At 51.2% G+C, this 13,926-nt stretch overlaps 4 protein-coding genes across 4 annotated transcripts; 2 read left to right on the plus strand and 2 right to left on the minus strand.

Annotated features, from left to right (window-relative positions):
• Positions 1-257: 257 nt before the first annotated feature.
• Positions 258-3,387, plus strand: N7481_005602 (putative glycerol-3-phosphate acyltransferase Sct1; the record flags this gene model as incomplete). Its single annotated transcript, XM_057264821.1, has 5 exons — positions 258-272; positions 774-1,145; positions 1,229-1,823; positions 1,883-2,151; positions 2,206-3,387. 5 exons carry the CDS (start codon positions 258-260, stop codon positions 3,385-3,387), a joined length of 2,433 nt encoding a protein of 810 aa, XP_057122541.1.
• Positions 3,388-4,034: 647 nt separating this feature from the next.
• On the plus strand, positions 4,035-5,340 carry N7481_005603 (undecaprenyl diphosphate synthase family protein; the record flags this gene model as incomplete). Its single annotated transcript, XM_057264822.1, has 2 exons — positions 4,035-4,259; positions 4,360-5,340. The coding sequence occupies 2 exons, from the start codon at positions 4,035-4,037 to the stop codon at positions 5,338-5,340; spliced, it is 1,206 nt and encodes a 401-aa protein (XP_057122542.1).
• An 852-nt stretch (positions 5,341-6,192) lies between these two features.
• On the minus strand, positions 6,193-7,534 carry N7481_005604 (AHA1 family protein; the record flags this gene model as incomplete). The annotated part of the gene is made up of 4 exons (XM_057264823.1): positions 6,193-6,319; positions 6,420-7,078; positions 7,171-7,253; positions 7,312-7,534. The coding sequence occupies 4 exons, from the start codon at positions 7,532-7,534 to the stop codon at positions 6,193-6,195; spliced, it is 1,092 nt and encodes a 363-aa protein (XP_057122543.1).
• Positions 7,535-8,360: 826 nt separating this feature from the next.
• Positions 8,361-12,441, minus strand: N7481_005605 (uncharacterized protein; the record flags this gene model as incomplete). Its single annotated transcript, XM_057264824.1, has 3 exons — positions 8,361-11,872; positions 12,008-12,345; positions 12,434-12,441. The coding sequence occupies 3 exons, from the start codon at positions 12,439-12,441 to the stop codon at positions 8,361-8,363; spliced, it is 3,858 nt and encodes a 1,285-aa protein (XP_057122544.1).
• Between the last annotated feature and the right edge of the window lie 1,485 nt (positions 12,442-13,926).

Below are 13,926 nucleotides of genomic sequence, written 5' to 3' on the forward strand. Positions count from 1 at the left end.
AGGATTGTCTTGGGGGTGGGGGAACAAATCGAGAAAGAGGATAAGCAGAAGTAAGTGAGACCAACAAAGGAACAAAGTTTGGATATTGCAGGGTCTGGAACCCTCCGCTCACCAAAGGAGGAGAGGGGAGAAAGCTGGTGGGTGGGAAGGCAAAAGAGTTGCGGGGCAGGCGGGGAATTCCATGGATACTGCTGGCTGCTGGTGTAGCTGCAGCTGTAGCTACTGCAGGGCCTTTGAGCTCCCAACAAACACTATATATGGAAAACTACATAGTAGATAGTCTATTTACATAATCCATAATCCATAATCCATAATCCATAATTCATGCCTCCATCGATATTGCTAATCTGTTGGAGAGTCACGGAGTTAATGAATAATGAATTAATGGACGTGGGGTCACTATACGGATACGGATATGAGACCGTGTTTTGAAGTTTGATATCCAAGAATGTAAATGAAATGTCAACTTGAGTTGACATGAATAGTAGTAATAGGATTGATAATAATAATATTATTATCATTATCAATAAACTACTATGTACAACCCATACTAATGCAAGTTCAACGGTTGTGGGTTCTAGAAGCGTCCGAAAAAAGACGAAAAAGACGAAAGCGCGCTAAGCTTCCCAAACTTTCCGGATTTGATCAACTTTCACCTCGCTCTTTCGCCCCCCAGTTTCTCCCTTTCTTAGTTTCTCCCCCTCTACTCTCCCATCGATAACTGCAGAGTTATCAAATCTCTTGGCTTCCTGCTACAGGTATCATAATAAAAGCGAGACGACTTCGCGCCTATCTTGTGTCGACCTCAAAACGAAGCGGGTCCAAGCTTCGCGACTAATTTATCTCCGGGGACGCCGCTCCATGTCAAACCCTCCGACCCGGAACTTCTAAACCTCCCCTCTCCTCTACGCTTCCGACCAATTGTCTTCACGAACCCTTCTACAACTAGCCATCTAAGGCACGGTCGGAACCATGGGAAGAAGCAGGCGTACATTCCACCCCTCATCGGGTGGCTGTACGACCTGGTCCTGTGGAGTTTCTCTGTGCTCATCGACCTCTTCTTCCGCGAAGTGCATCCTCGCGGATCATGGAAGATCCCTCGTCGAGGTCCTATCATTATTGTCGCCGCCCCTCATGCGAACCAGGTATGTCATGCGCGTCTTCGGAACCTTGTGTTTCCTGGTTCTTGCCCCTCCGCAGTTAAAGCTAACCATTTCGATTCCCCTAGTTCGTCGATTCGCTCGTGCTCATGCGCGTCATCCGTAGCGAGGCCCATCGCCGAATCTCATGGCTTATCGCAGAAAAGTCCTTTCGTCGCAAGTTTATCGGGCTTCTCGCGCGGGGTATTGGGACGCTGCCCGTTGCGCGCGCAATGGACAATTTGAAACCCGGTACCGGCACCATATACCTCCCCGACCCTATCAACCAACCGACCCTCCTGCGCGGTGTCGGCACCAACTTTGAAGGACCTGGATTCGAGACCGAAGGAACAATTGCTCTGCCGACCATCAACGGAACCTCCCACAGTACGGCGATCGCGGAAATTAATGGACCAGAGGAGTTGATTCTCAAGAAGCCTTTCAAGCACCGGGACGCTCTATCGCAATTGACGGGCCGCAAGGACATTGACGAGGATGGAAATTTCACCGGGGAGTCTGCCGACCAGGAACCCGAGTTTAAGGGCACCAAATTCAAGGTGGCCCCGCACGTCGACCAAACCGCGGTTTACAAGGCCGTCTTTGCCAGACTGAACGCCGGTGGTTGCGTGGGTATCTTCCCCGAGGGAGGTAGCCACGACCGTCCGTCTCTTCTGCCATTGAAGGGTAAGGCATATTCGCATATTCTGATACTAGAGTGGCTTCGTGCTAACGTATTTATTTAGCTGGTGTTGCGCTCATGGCCCTCGGCACTCTGGCGGACAACCCAGATTGTGGTCTCAAAATTGTCCCCTGTGGTATGAACTACTTCCACGCACATAAGTTCCGCTCTCGCGCTGTGATCGAATTTGGAAACCCGATCGAAGTGCCCAAGGAATTGGTAGACCAGTTCAGAGGAGGCGAGCGTCGCGAGTCTGTGGGAGCGCTCCTGGATATCATCTACCAAAGCCTTGTGGCCGTCACCGTTACTAGCCCTGATTATGAGACACTGATGGTAAGAGTCACCCTCACCTACGTTGAAATTCCGGCGATCACTAACAAATTATAGGTCATCCAAGCTGCCCGTCGTTTATACAACACCAAGGGCAAGAAACTTCCTCTTCCAATGGTGGTGGAGCTCAACCGTCGCCTCGTCACAGGATACGCGCATTTCAAGGACGACCCACGAATCGTCAGTCTTAGAAAAGGTATCGTGGACTATAACAAACAGCTGCGTATTTTGGGAATTCGAGACCACCAAGTCAACTATGCCAAATTCTCCATCATCCAGATCATCGCCACCCTCATTTATCGTCTAGGCAAGCTTGCTCTTCTTACCATTGGAACCCTTCCTGGCCTGGTTCTTTTTACCCCGGTTTTCATCGCTACCAAGTACCTCTCGATCATTAAGTCCAAGGAGGCACTGGCTGCTTCTAGCGTCAAGCTACAAGGCCGAGACGTCATGGCTACTTGGAAACTTCTTATTGCTCTTGCTTTTGCTCCGGCCGTCTACACGGCCTACACAGCCGCTTTCACCTATTGGACCTACAGGAATCGCATTCAGGGCTTCATGCCTGACTGGGTACCCCTCTGGCTGGTGGTTGTGATTGGCGTGGTTCTTTTCCCCACGATCAGTTTTGCTGCCCTTCGCATTGGTGAGGTGGGAATGGACATTATCAAGTCTCTTCGGCCTCTGGTCTTGTCACTCAACCCCTCACCGACGAACCCTTTGGTGAAGCTCCGACAAACTCGTGCAGCGCTTGCTCAGCAAGTCACTGAAGCCATCAACACCATGGGCCCAGAGCTATTCCCAGACTTCGACGCTGCGCGAATCGTTTCCGGTCCCTTCCGTGAACCAAACCATGAAGAAGCTATTGAAGATGATGAGCCAGGGCTCAAGCGTATTCAAACGGCCGATCGAAGCGAGGGATTCTCATCCCAGGAGCCTCTGCCACGCAACGAGTCATTCCACAACCTAGCCAATATCGGATTCTTCTCCACGAGACCTCCTAGCCGCAACCGGAGCCGTAGCAGCTCTGCTGGGCCCCGACCCGGCTCGCGACATGGCCTGAAGCCTCTGAGTCCCATGACTCCCAAAGATCCCTTGGATGATGTCAGTTCGCGAATCCGAGATGCCATGAGAGAGCGTGGGGAGCGCCGACGCCGACGAAGCGAGGACGGAAGCTGGGACATGGCCAGCTCGGGATCACGAACACCATCCAGTGGCGATGAAACACGAAAGGATCTATGATTTGGTGCTACGGTGGCTTCTCTTCTTCTTCTTTTTTTTTCTGTTTGGACCCTAAACTTTCTCTTGTCTTGGCGAGTGTCACAGCGGCGGTGCTTGACATCAGAGGCATCTAACCATTTGGAACCATTTGAACCATTTTGCTGCGTTTATATAACCCCTCTGCGAGATATCCCAGTTGCGTTTTTTGTCTGTTCCTGTTCCTGTTCATGAATACTCCAATGAAATAGAAACATGATTACGAAATTTACTAGTAATCATCCCTTGAATTCAGATTTCAAGTTTGTAGTTACACCGAGGCTAACCAAAGTCTTGGTGGTTCAACCGCGGACCTCGCCACCAACGGGGAATGGTGCAGCCTGGCATCGCCTCGCCATAGCCGTAGCTCTTGCGTACTATTTATTTAGTGCAAATCACAAGGAACAACTAAATACATCGCATTTCTTCTTTTCACATCTACTATACTAGTACTGTTACTATATTCTCCCATTCCGACCCCACTCGCATTCGTATCGACTCCGAGTCTGACCACGTTGCCCGCTGCATCCGTTCCGCTCTCGCCTTCCCTTTTCTTTTTTTTTTTATTTAACTTAAACTCCCCCCGCGTCACACCTAAACCCTCCGATCGTATTCAATCCTCGTTTCGCATCATGACGGACTCAATACATTTGTCTCGTCTCCGCAAGTGGTTCCTCGCCTCCCCGCCCATCGAGTTTGCCATAACCAACCTCAAGGAGCTCCTGATCGGTGCGCTTCGACAAGGTCCCATCCCGCAACATGTCGCGTTCGTCATGGATGGAAACAGGCGGTTCGCCAGATCACATGGAATTGAGACAGTGGAGGGTCATAATCTGGGGTTTGAGGCATTGGCAAGGGTAGGTGGTCTCTCCTGAGGCCGGAGCAAACAGGCTTGGCTCGAGGACTTTGCAAAGTCCAGCTTTCCACAATCGCAAAGCTAACAGATTGATTCCCTAGATTCTAGAGGTCTGTTACAAGAGTGGGGTGAAGGTTGTTACGATATACGCGTTCAGCATTGAGAATTTCAAGCGATCCAAGTTCGAGGTGGATGCGCTGATGGATATGGCGAAGGTGAAGCTTTCACAAATGGCACAGCATGGAGACCTGCTAGATCGATACGGAGCCAAAGTGCGCGTCCTCGGCCGACTCGACCTTCTCAAACCGGACGTTCTGGCCGCCGTGAACAAGGCAGTCGACTTGACCAGCCGCAATGGCGACCGCGTGCTAAACATCTGCTTCCCCTACACCTCCCGCGATGAAATCACCTCCGCCATTCGTGAGACCGTGGAAGATTACAGCACGCCTCTCAAGTCGACCAATGGAGCCGGTCGGACACCTTTCTCCGAATCTCATATCACGCATAACATCCGGGCCCAGAACCTGGGGACGAAACACCACGATACGAACAGCGACTCCGACTCTATATCTGCCGAGTCTTCCACAAACGAGGACGACCCCATCCTACGAAATGATTACCCCCACCGAGTCTATGAGTCTGGCTCGTCATTCTCTTCCTCCACCACTCTTCACCTCGGCCAGCAAGATGGACATCCCCAGAAGGGCGCGACACAAGGAAACTCGCCCGAGCCGACATTCATCTCCCCCGAAACAATTACACGCCAAACTCTGTCCGATCACATGTTGACCAAGGGTACTCCGCCTCTGGACATGTTAATCCGTACATCGGCCGTCGAGCGACTAAGCGACTTCATGCTTTGGCAATGCCACGAGAACACCGAGATCGTCTTCTTGGACGTCCTGTGGCCCGAGTTCGATCTCTGGCATTTCCTGCCCGTCATGCTCGGCTGGCAACGCCGCATCTCCAAGTCTCGTCAGAACCCGGAGGCTGAGGGCAACTTTGCCGGAGACAGCCCGGAGTCTAGCGAGGAGGATTTGGATGTCAGGGTCTTGCGTCAAGGCAAGGTGAAGGGCATTTAGAGCATGATGCATTTATTCTCTTCCCTCTTTTTATTATTATTTCCGACTACCCTGTTTACTCTTTTATTTTATCAGCATCCAGCGGTGTTCGTGGCGTTTGGCGACCCCGACTGATCATCCTGTTTCCATATACCAAGCATTTGCAGCATTGCCTGCCATTGTCTATCTATGCATATCATTATTCACAACACATTATCCATAACTGCATGAGAATAGAGTGCCTTTTCGCCCGTGGTTCGGGTCTTTCCAAACTTAATAGTTCGAGTTGACTACTTTCGTATGCAATACTAGTATTGAGTAAACAGCTGCAATGCTGCAACACTTTAAGAAAACTGCCAGTAGCTACTTCAAGCTGTCTATATTGAATACACACTAGTACTAGTATTATAGATATTCAACAAAACTTATTCTCATCAGGATCTTCTTTCTTGGATTCATTATCATGAAAAATCACTTTCCTCTATCGTATCATCATTGCATACCCCGGTCCAAGTCAACACCAGTGCAAGCAGACCGGAGCTCGAAGAAAAAAAAAAGAGCAAACACAAAAAAGATCTACAAGAAGAAAACAATAGAAAAGTCCAAGGGTAGACGTAGATGTAGATGCACGGAATACCGTCACGGGGAATGGCAGTGTAACCAGGCAAATCACCACATAGCACAAGCATTGCCCTCATCGATCCGAAGCAGGCAGAATGGCAAGGACTATGTGATAAAACATCGGGAGCCAGGATGGTATGGGTCGGTATCGAAATTTCTATTTCCATGGACGTTTTGCTGTTGTGTATTCTTGCTTTTGCGTTGCAAGGGGAAGAAATATGTGAAATGCAGATGGGGGGGTCATTTTCCACATCATGCAGTTGGGATAAAATCACGGAGGCGATCAGAGAATAGTGCCAAACCTAAACCAATAAGGAAAAGGGAAATAGTCAGTAACGGGTATCGAAGCAACGAAGATGAAGAGGAGGAAGGTTTGGATCTATAGAAGAGCGAAAAACCCGCGCATTGGTCAAATGCCAGGTTCGAAGAGAAAAAAAACCAGGGACGAGTGCTGGGAAGGATATTATAGAGATACATACCCGAAGGTCTGCTTGATGCTGCGCACGTAGTACAGCTCCCAATTCTGCTTGGTGACATCCTCCTGACCGACAGGAACGCCGGACCAGGACACACGCAGCTGGGTAACGCCGTCAACGTCGTTTTGATCGAGGTTGATCTCGAGGGTGCTGTAGTGGTCGGCGGGCCACTGAGCGAGGCGCCACTTCTGAATGATCTGCTTGGGGGCATCAAGCTTGACGAACTCGCCGGAGACGTTGCCATCGAAAATGGCGAACTTGCCGCCGACCTTGGCGCCGTCCCAGTGACGGGGAGCACCGCGGGTGAAGGCGGCGATACGCTGGGGGTCAGTGAAGGTGTTGTAGAGTTCCTCGGCGGTGGTGCGCATCTCATCTGAGGCGGTCACGGTGGTGGTGTTCACGGCGACCTTGCCGGTGGTCGAGGTGGTGGTGGTCGCGGCGGGAGCATCCTCCTTCTTGTTGCCCTGGGGGTGGACGGGGGCTTTGGGGAAGCCGGCGGACGGGTTGACGCCGGGCGCGTGCTGGAGGTCCTTTGCGTGCTCGGTAACCAAAGCGTTGGTGAGCTGGGCCAGGGTTTGGCGGAGTTGAGGCAGGATCTTCGACCGGACGAGGTCCTTTACGGGCTGCTTGGAAGGGGCATCTGCGTGGTTCTCAATCTCGAACTGGACAAGAAAAACCCATTGATTAGCCTTGGGAAACTTCCACGGCTCTGGTCCTGATGTGCCAGAAGATTCAGGGGTTCTAGGGAACGTACGACGTACTCATCTTCCTCGGTGTCGTGGGCTACCTCGGGAATGCTGATGGAGCCGGTGACATCCTCCTCGTCCTTGGTCTTACCTATTGAACAGTCTCAGCTGCCAGTTCCCTCGAATTTGGAGAATTGCAATCTACAAACCTGAATACTCTAGCGACAGCTTGACATCGTACAGGGTGATGACTTTTCCCTTGCGCTGGCTGACGTCTACGTCGCCATCCATGGAAGTCACCTTCTCTACTTTGGCGGACACGCCACCTTCCTCGGCGCTGAGCACGGTGATGTTTTGGTCAAGCCAAGCGCGAGCCCAGGGTGCGGCATCCTTGTTCACCCAGTGCCAGTTGTTGGGGTTGTGAAGAACCATGATGAATGTTGACTATGGAAGAAAAAATCTCTGAAAGGGATGATTGTGATTCGGGAGGGCCGAAAGAATTCTTGCTCCAGCGAATCTCGCCTTGTTTTTGTTTGAAAAAGTGGAAGAGTGGGGTTTCTCTTGGTTCCTGTTTTAAGCCCAAGCGATGCTAGGTTCTGATTGATTTCAAGTTAGCGAAAAAGTTCTCGCAAAAGCTTGCTTGGCGGGGGTGATGAAGAAGAATTAAAACAATTGCGTAATGCAAAGCCACAAAATTTCAGGTCCTGGAGCGTATATTTCCGGACGAAAAGCTTTATCAGCAGTGCGAATGAATAAATCCATCCGCCTCTGACTGGTGCCAGCTGTAATCTCATCATTTGAGTGGGTGGGTGGGTGTGCCTTTTTGCACCCAGGTGGGTGAAAAAGACACAATGGGGAAGGGTGCAGGTTGGTGAGGGCAATTGAAGTAACAGGAAAACTTACAATTCAAACGAGTATATCCCCAGTGAGCCGAGGATCAGCGATTGTGTGTAGAAAGGAAAAGGGAGTGTCAAGGGAAGAAGAAGGATATTTGAGCGCGGAAGACGGAAGCTTCTAGAGAGCGCACGTGACCTCGGTGGATCCCACTTGCGCCAAGCCAAGTCCACCTTTGGAAAGTGTGCAGAACTATACGGAGTACTTCCTCCGTACTACCGGCCTATAATCAGATCTTTGAAGATCGAATGGTTCAGTCAATAATTACTATGTATAAAAGCCCGGTTTGCAGCGAACGAATGGGGATATCATAAAAGCACAATGTCATCACAAAGCTTCAACCCGGAACTTCCTCCTGCCCTCTCTATTCTTGTTCCAGTCGCTCCAGATCTTCCCACCCATCTTCACCAAGTAGCTGTCCTTTCACTCGCTCTCGCAACTCTTGAATTTGACTACCGAGAGCCTCTGTCCATTGTCCCTCGACAGTGGCAACTTTCTCTTTCAGGTCCGAGGTGAGATTAACTTCCTCGTCGGCACGGCTTTGCTGCATGCTCCGACGCACGCCTTCTTCAGGCTCGCCTTGCCATATCCGCTCTGCTTCGGCAAGATTCCTATTCGCCCGCATCATGGCCGACCGCACCTCATGCAACAGACAAAGGAGGTTGGTCTGTGACTCAATGTACTGATAGCTCGATTTCTCGGCATGTGACAGCAAGGTATAGAGGTACTGCAGCGGGTGGGCGTGGTAGCTTGGATTCTCTTCATACTCTTTGGAAGGAATCTGGACTTGGAAGCCATGGAGATTTTCGGGGATTTGTTGAACCATGACTAACAGTGATGGGGCGATATCCCAGAATGCCGAAAGCTGGATCTCCACTCCACGAACAACGTTTTGCTCGATGACGTCCAGGAATGATCCGAGGCGAGTAAGTGCCGATGTCTCGTACTGCACGCGTCGATCCATAGTATCCTTTGAGAAGAACGCCTGCGTTTCCCAGAGCTTTTCGTTGTTCTTGCTCTGCTGGTACGGCAATAGTGCAAGGGCCTTGTACTTGTCATCGCGGCCGCTAACTAGATCAAATGCTTCTCGGTGAAGTTGCTCCCGTGCCTCGAATAACCATTTCAGCTGGGTCAGCTTCTCCAGAAGTTCAGGTTTCTCATCACCCTCTTCCTGAGTCTGATCTGGGGTCTCATTTCGTGCATCGTCGAATAACCTGCTACTCAGCTCGTCGATACAAGCGGTCGCTTTATCAATCCGATCCGTAAGTATGACGTGCATTGGCTTCAGAACAATATCTTGGTATGTATCGAGTTGGCGTTTTGCTAACCCCCTTTCAAGCCTGTTCTCCTCGTCCAGCATGGCTGCTTCAGCCTCCGCGGCCTCCGCAAACGTGAGGCTTCCTTCCTGGATCTGGCTTTGGATATTGGCCTTGAATTGACGACGAGCCTCTTTTGACTGGCCTTGCTGCTCTTGTGACATTCTTTCAACATCCTCCTGGTATCGCTGTCTTGTAGACTTGATCTCCGAGAGGTCGGTGATTGATCGAACAATAGTCCTGTATGACACAAGGTCCGGGTGGCTATTGTTGACTGCGGGATAGTGGCGTGGGTATGGAGGTGGCAGGGTAATCAGACGTGAGATATCCAGCTTTCGACTCGCTTGGAACTGCGCGTATGGGTTTCCATTCCTGTTTGTTGAATAAGGTGATATTTCATCGTGCAAGCCAACCTTCTCCGGCGGATACTCATCAGGTCCGTAAGCCGCAAACTCGCCAGTATAATGCGCGTCTGCATCATCAAGTTTCGAGGGTGTCTTTTCCGAGTCCCACTGCATGCCGTCTCGAGGCAATCCCATATATTTTGATTCTCGTTTTGATCGCTGCACTCGCCTCCCAGCTTCGTCGCTGCTAGAACCTGTTTTTGATTCCCACCAACGACTCGGTGCGCGCCCTCGAGAACTCTGTTCATCATTACTCATACCGAGACTAGCAATTGGCGATAAACAGGGCTGATAGTTGTTCCACCAAGCAGAATCAGGTCGACTTGTTCGGTTCTGGGGTATTTCCAGGGTTGGAGCTGGCCTCACTGGCTTTGCTTTTTGGATAGGCTGCACCGCAAAGAGCTTGCTAGAGACATCCTCCACGACGGCCGGATTTGACTCCCAGACAGCAGCATACCGAGTACGGCGTATCTGTGACTCGTTGATCATGAACTCAGTGAAAACGTTCAGGGCCTCAGCTTCGTTTGTCGCAGCTGATTCTCTTTCGATAAACTCCTTGTGTCGTTGTATAGCGTCCTGTACAAAATTGGTGTCTTGCTTCATGATCGATTCCAGAGATTGCTGTTGCACCGCCTGCTGTCCTGGGATTCGGCGTGGTGACAATGGTTTCATACTCGAAATAGCTTCATTGGGAATATGCAAGATGTGAGAGACAGGGCGTTCTTCTGGTCCCCTAGAAAGAGCACGGGGGCGTGATTTGAGATCATTTGCAGAGTTCAAAGGCGGGGTGGGCAATGATTTTGGAGGGACTGCCCGTGGAGCTTCTCTTGGATATGATGAGGAAGATTCGCCTTTTGGTGAAAATGGTGGTGTTTGCGCGAATGCTGCTGATGGCGCAACAGGGCTTGAATCCCACTTGGGTGTTGCATGCGAGGATTGGTCAGAGAAAAGGCCACCAGAAGATGCGCGAGATCGAGATCCAGTACGTCCATCAGATCCCATGCTGCGACTACTTTGTGGGGTGGCCCTGGAAGATGCAGGCTGGCGCATATGCTCCGGACTGGCGGTTTCATGGTCTGGAAAGACCAGATTCGATGGTTTGATTTGCTCCAGCGAATCCGCCCAGGGATTCGCACAGCTAGAAACGGCACTGCGGATCTCTTCAACATTTTGACTCTGTTGGTTGCGGCGCTCAATTCTTCTTTCTCGGATTCCCTTGGCGCTAGGGTCTCGGACTGCTGAGCTGCGGAAGAGACCACTTCCTCCACTTCCTGGTGTCCTTTGAGATTGCGATGGATCGTTTGAATTGGGATCATGAACTGGATCCTGATGTGCTCGGGCCTTGGTGGTATCAATAGAGAGAGCCTCCGTCTCGGCAGTCGGGCGATGGTTTATGTATTCTTCATCTACCCAGTCGGCCGGGGTGGGTGGGATACTACCAAGACCACTACCGAATCCCGGTGCTCTGGGTCGATTTCTACTTGGTCCATGAACCGTTCGTGCAGAAGATGACTCGGATGATCCGCTCACACTGACTGATTTTGCAGGAGGTGGTCCTGGAGGAGGGGGTGGGAGTGGCATGCCAGGTCCCCAGCCACTGTTCGATGGAGAGTGGTTTCTCGTCTGACTGATTTCCCGCGAACTCCCTGCACTACTGACAACGGCCCCAGCCGATGCGGCCCGCCTGGATGCAGGCGGTCTTTCGGGTGCTCCCAGATGACCAAATGACGGCCCGTTCGTGTTTCCTCCCAGGGAAGGTGATGGAAAGGGTTGCTCGTAGTTGGACGATGATACTCTGGGTCTATGGTGCGCCCCAGCCAAGTTGTAAGGCGCTGCCTGGTATACATCGACGCGACTTTGCGAAACAGATCTCGATGCTGGATGACCTTGCGGCGGAGGTGGCGGCGGAGGTAATGATTGTCGAGAAGGTCCGGTTTCGTTTCCATACGCCATGGAAACTGGACGTTGACGCTGCACTGAGCGCCTTTGATAGTCGGCCGGGACTTCAAATTCATTTTCTCGCGCAAAGCTCTGGGGTGGTGATGGGGCCGAAGACACGGCGATATTCGGGTTTGGCGATCCATATGCATCTGGCGACCCTCGATTTGGGTTGTTTGGAGGGGAGTACGGTGGGGGAGGTGGTGACAGAGACTCATCTACATTGGCTGTTAGCCAAGAAACTCTTATTTTCCATACCATGGGAAGGAATACCGACCTGCATATGTCCTCTGCTGCGTTGCGACTCGAGGTGCACTGCTAGACTGGTGATAGGGGGGCTTGAGCAGGGCCACCGCCCATGGGACCCCAGTCCTGTGGGTTATAGGGAACACTGTAGCTCGCAGCCTGTCTGGATGCCATTGAGGATGAAGATGACGCAGATCTTCCATTTGCTGGGGAGGCGACATAGGGAGAATGACTCTGTATAAATGGGCTCGACAGCGATGTAGTTGACAAAGGTGTATTCACGGCGTGGAACTGAGGACCGCCTAAGGATGTCGTCAAGAGAGGCGGCTGAACTGCAAATTCTCGACGGCCGGGTGAAGGTTGATTGCTAGTCGTCGACGACGACCAGCCGGCATACTGAGGATTCATCGGTTGTTCGTTTGCCGCATAGTTAGAAGCCGTCCAGCTAGAGGAACAGGAATCAGTGTCGTGCAAATGTCTCGCGTGTTGGATAGGAGACTGAATGCAACGAGAGCCAAGAAAGCCAAGCGTACCTATTCATCGTGGCGTGTCTATCAATCAAGACAGAGCGCGGATTGAGGCCATAATTTCCTCGTGTCGGGCTGGGAGATGGAATAACAACTCGAGAGCGACAGGAGCAGGACAATCTGAGGCTCTCTGTGACCAGGAAAACTGAAATTCTCTGGAGATTCGCCGCAACTGTAGCGGAGAGCTGAGAATGAAAGGGAACAAACCCTCAAACCCTAGGCCATAGGGCCAATTACTGCAGACCCAAGAGCACGGCACGCACTCCACCGAGAGAGGGGGCGATAGCTAATTTTGGAACACAAAGAAGAGTGTAATTCTCCTCGTGGGGAGGACAGTCACAGCGGGGAGGCCCCATCTGCAGCTTTGAGGTTCTCATCACACGCGGACCCGAGTCCGGCGCTTATCGTCGTCGCTGAGAGGCTCAACGCTGTTGTCCCCGCAGACACGGGCCCCGGCCTGGACAAACCAGCGTCCAGCACGACGAATTCGGCCAGTTGATCTGTTTAGAAAGGGTTAAGGGCCTGCAGGGGTCCTGCTAATACAGGGAAATGGCATGAGGATCCCTCCTGTGAACAGTAATAGACTTCATCCTTCTCGAATTGTGCCAGACCCTCATCCTCGCACCAACTTAACTTAGTAGAGAGGGTCTCAATTTAGGGCAAATGTCTTTCAAGAGTCCTTCCCAGGATAGACTCATGAGTGGAGACCGAAGTTACCAGCCCCATGGGGCTTCAACTATATAGGGGCCGCATCGCATCATCCAGTTATCCTAAACATTTACAAGGCTGGCATGGTTCGTAGCATCTCGATCGAGGTACCGCATCGCTACAAGCAGAGTGCTGTGGGCAGACCACACCAAGGTATGCCAGGGAGAGATGACCAGGATACTCAAAAATAGATAGAAATCAAATTGTATTGTTAAGCAATAGTATAAGGCTACTGCACACTAATGCAACCTCGAAACCAGGGAGCTTCCCTGGCCCCAACTCGGCCGGGAAAGTACCGAGGCCGAAGGGCTGCTTGGCATATGGACGATCAAGAGCTGGAGTTCACTGGTCGATATTAGTGTCAAATTCAACACGGTTGCGACCGACAAAAATATGTTTGAAACAAAAAATATCAGATAATATGCCCTGTCACAGGCGGTGGTCATCAATATAAATTCCTTATGTTGACCGTCGTGATAATTGAGTAAATCATCATATTATAAAAGCAAAACAAAACAAAGCAAAGCAAAAGCCAAGACACTCACGTTAGTTGTTGTCGGCCAGATGGGAATCGAATGCCCATCTGGAGATTAGTGTCGAATTCTTCTTCCGCCCTATTCAAAATCCATCAGCATCGGGGACCGGCTGGATATTGAAGGCATCGGCGGTGTGCTTTGGGATCGATCAGACATGACAATTCTCGTCTTGGCCAGCAAGCTGACTTGGACATATGCTTGTCTTTTGGTAAAGTCGATTCATCATGAAAGGTTGAGGGGGAGAGAGAGGATGCG

This window comes from Penicillium waksmanii (genome assembly GCF_028829765.1).
Source record: "Penicillium waksmanii strain IBT 27052 chromosome Unknown utg000005l:1.0-5232799.0:1.0-5237142.0, whole genome shotgun sequence".
Lineage (NCBI taxonomy): Eukaryota > Fungi > Ascomycota > Eurotiomycetes > Eurotiales > Aspergillaceae > Penicillium > Penicillium waksmanii.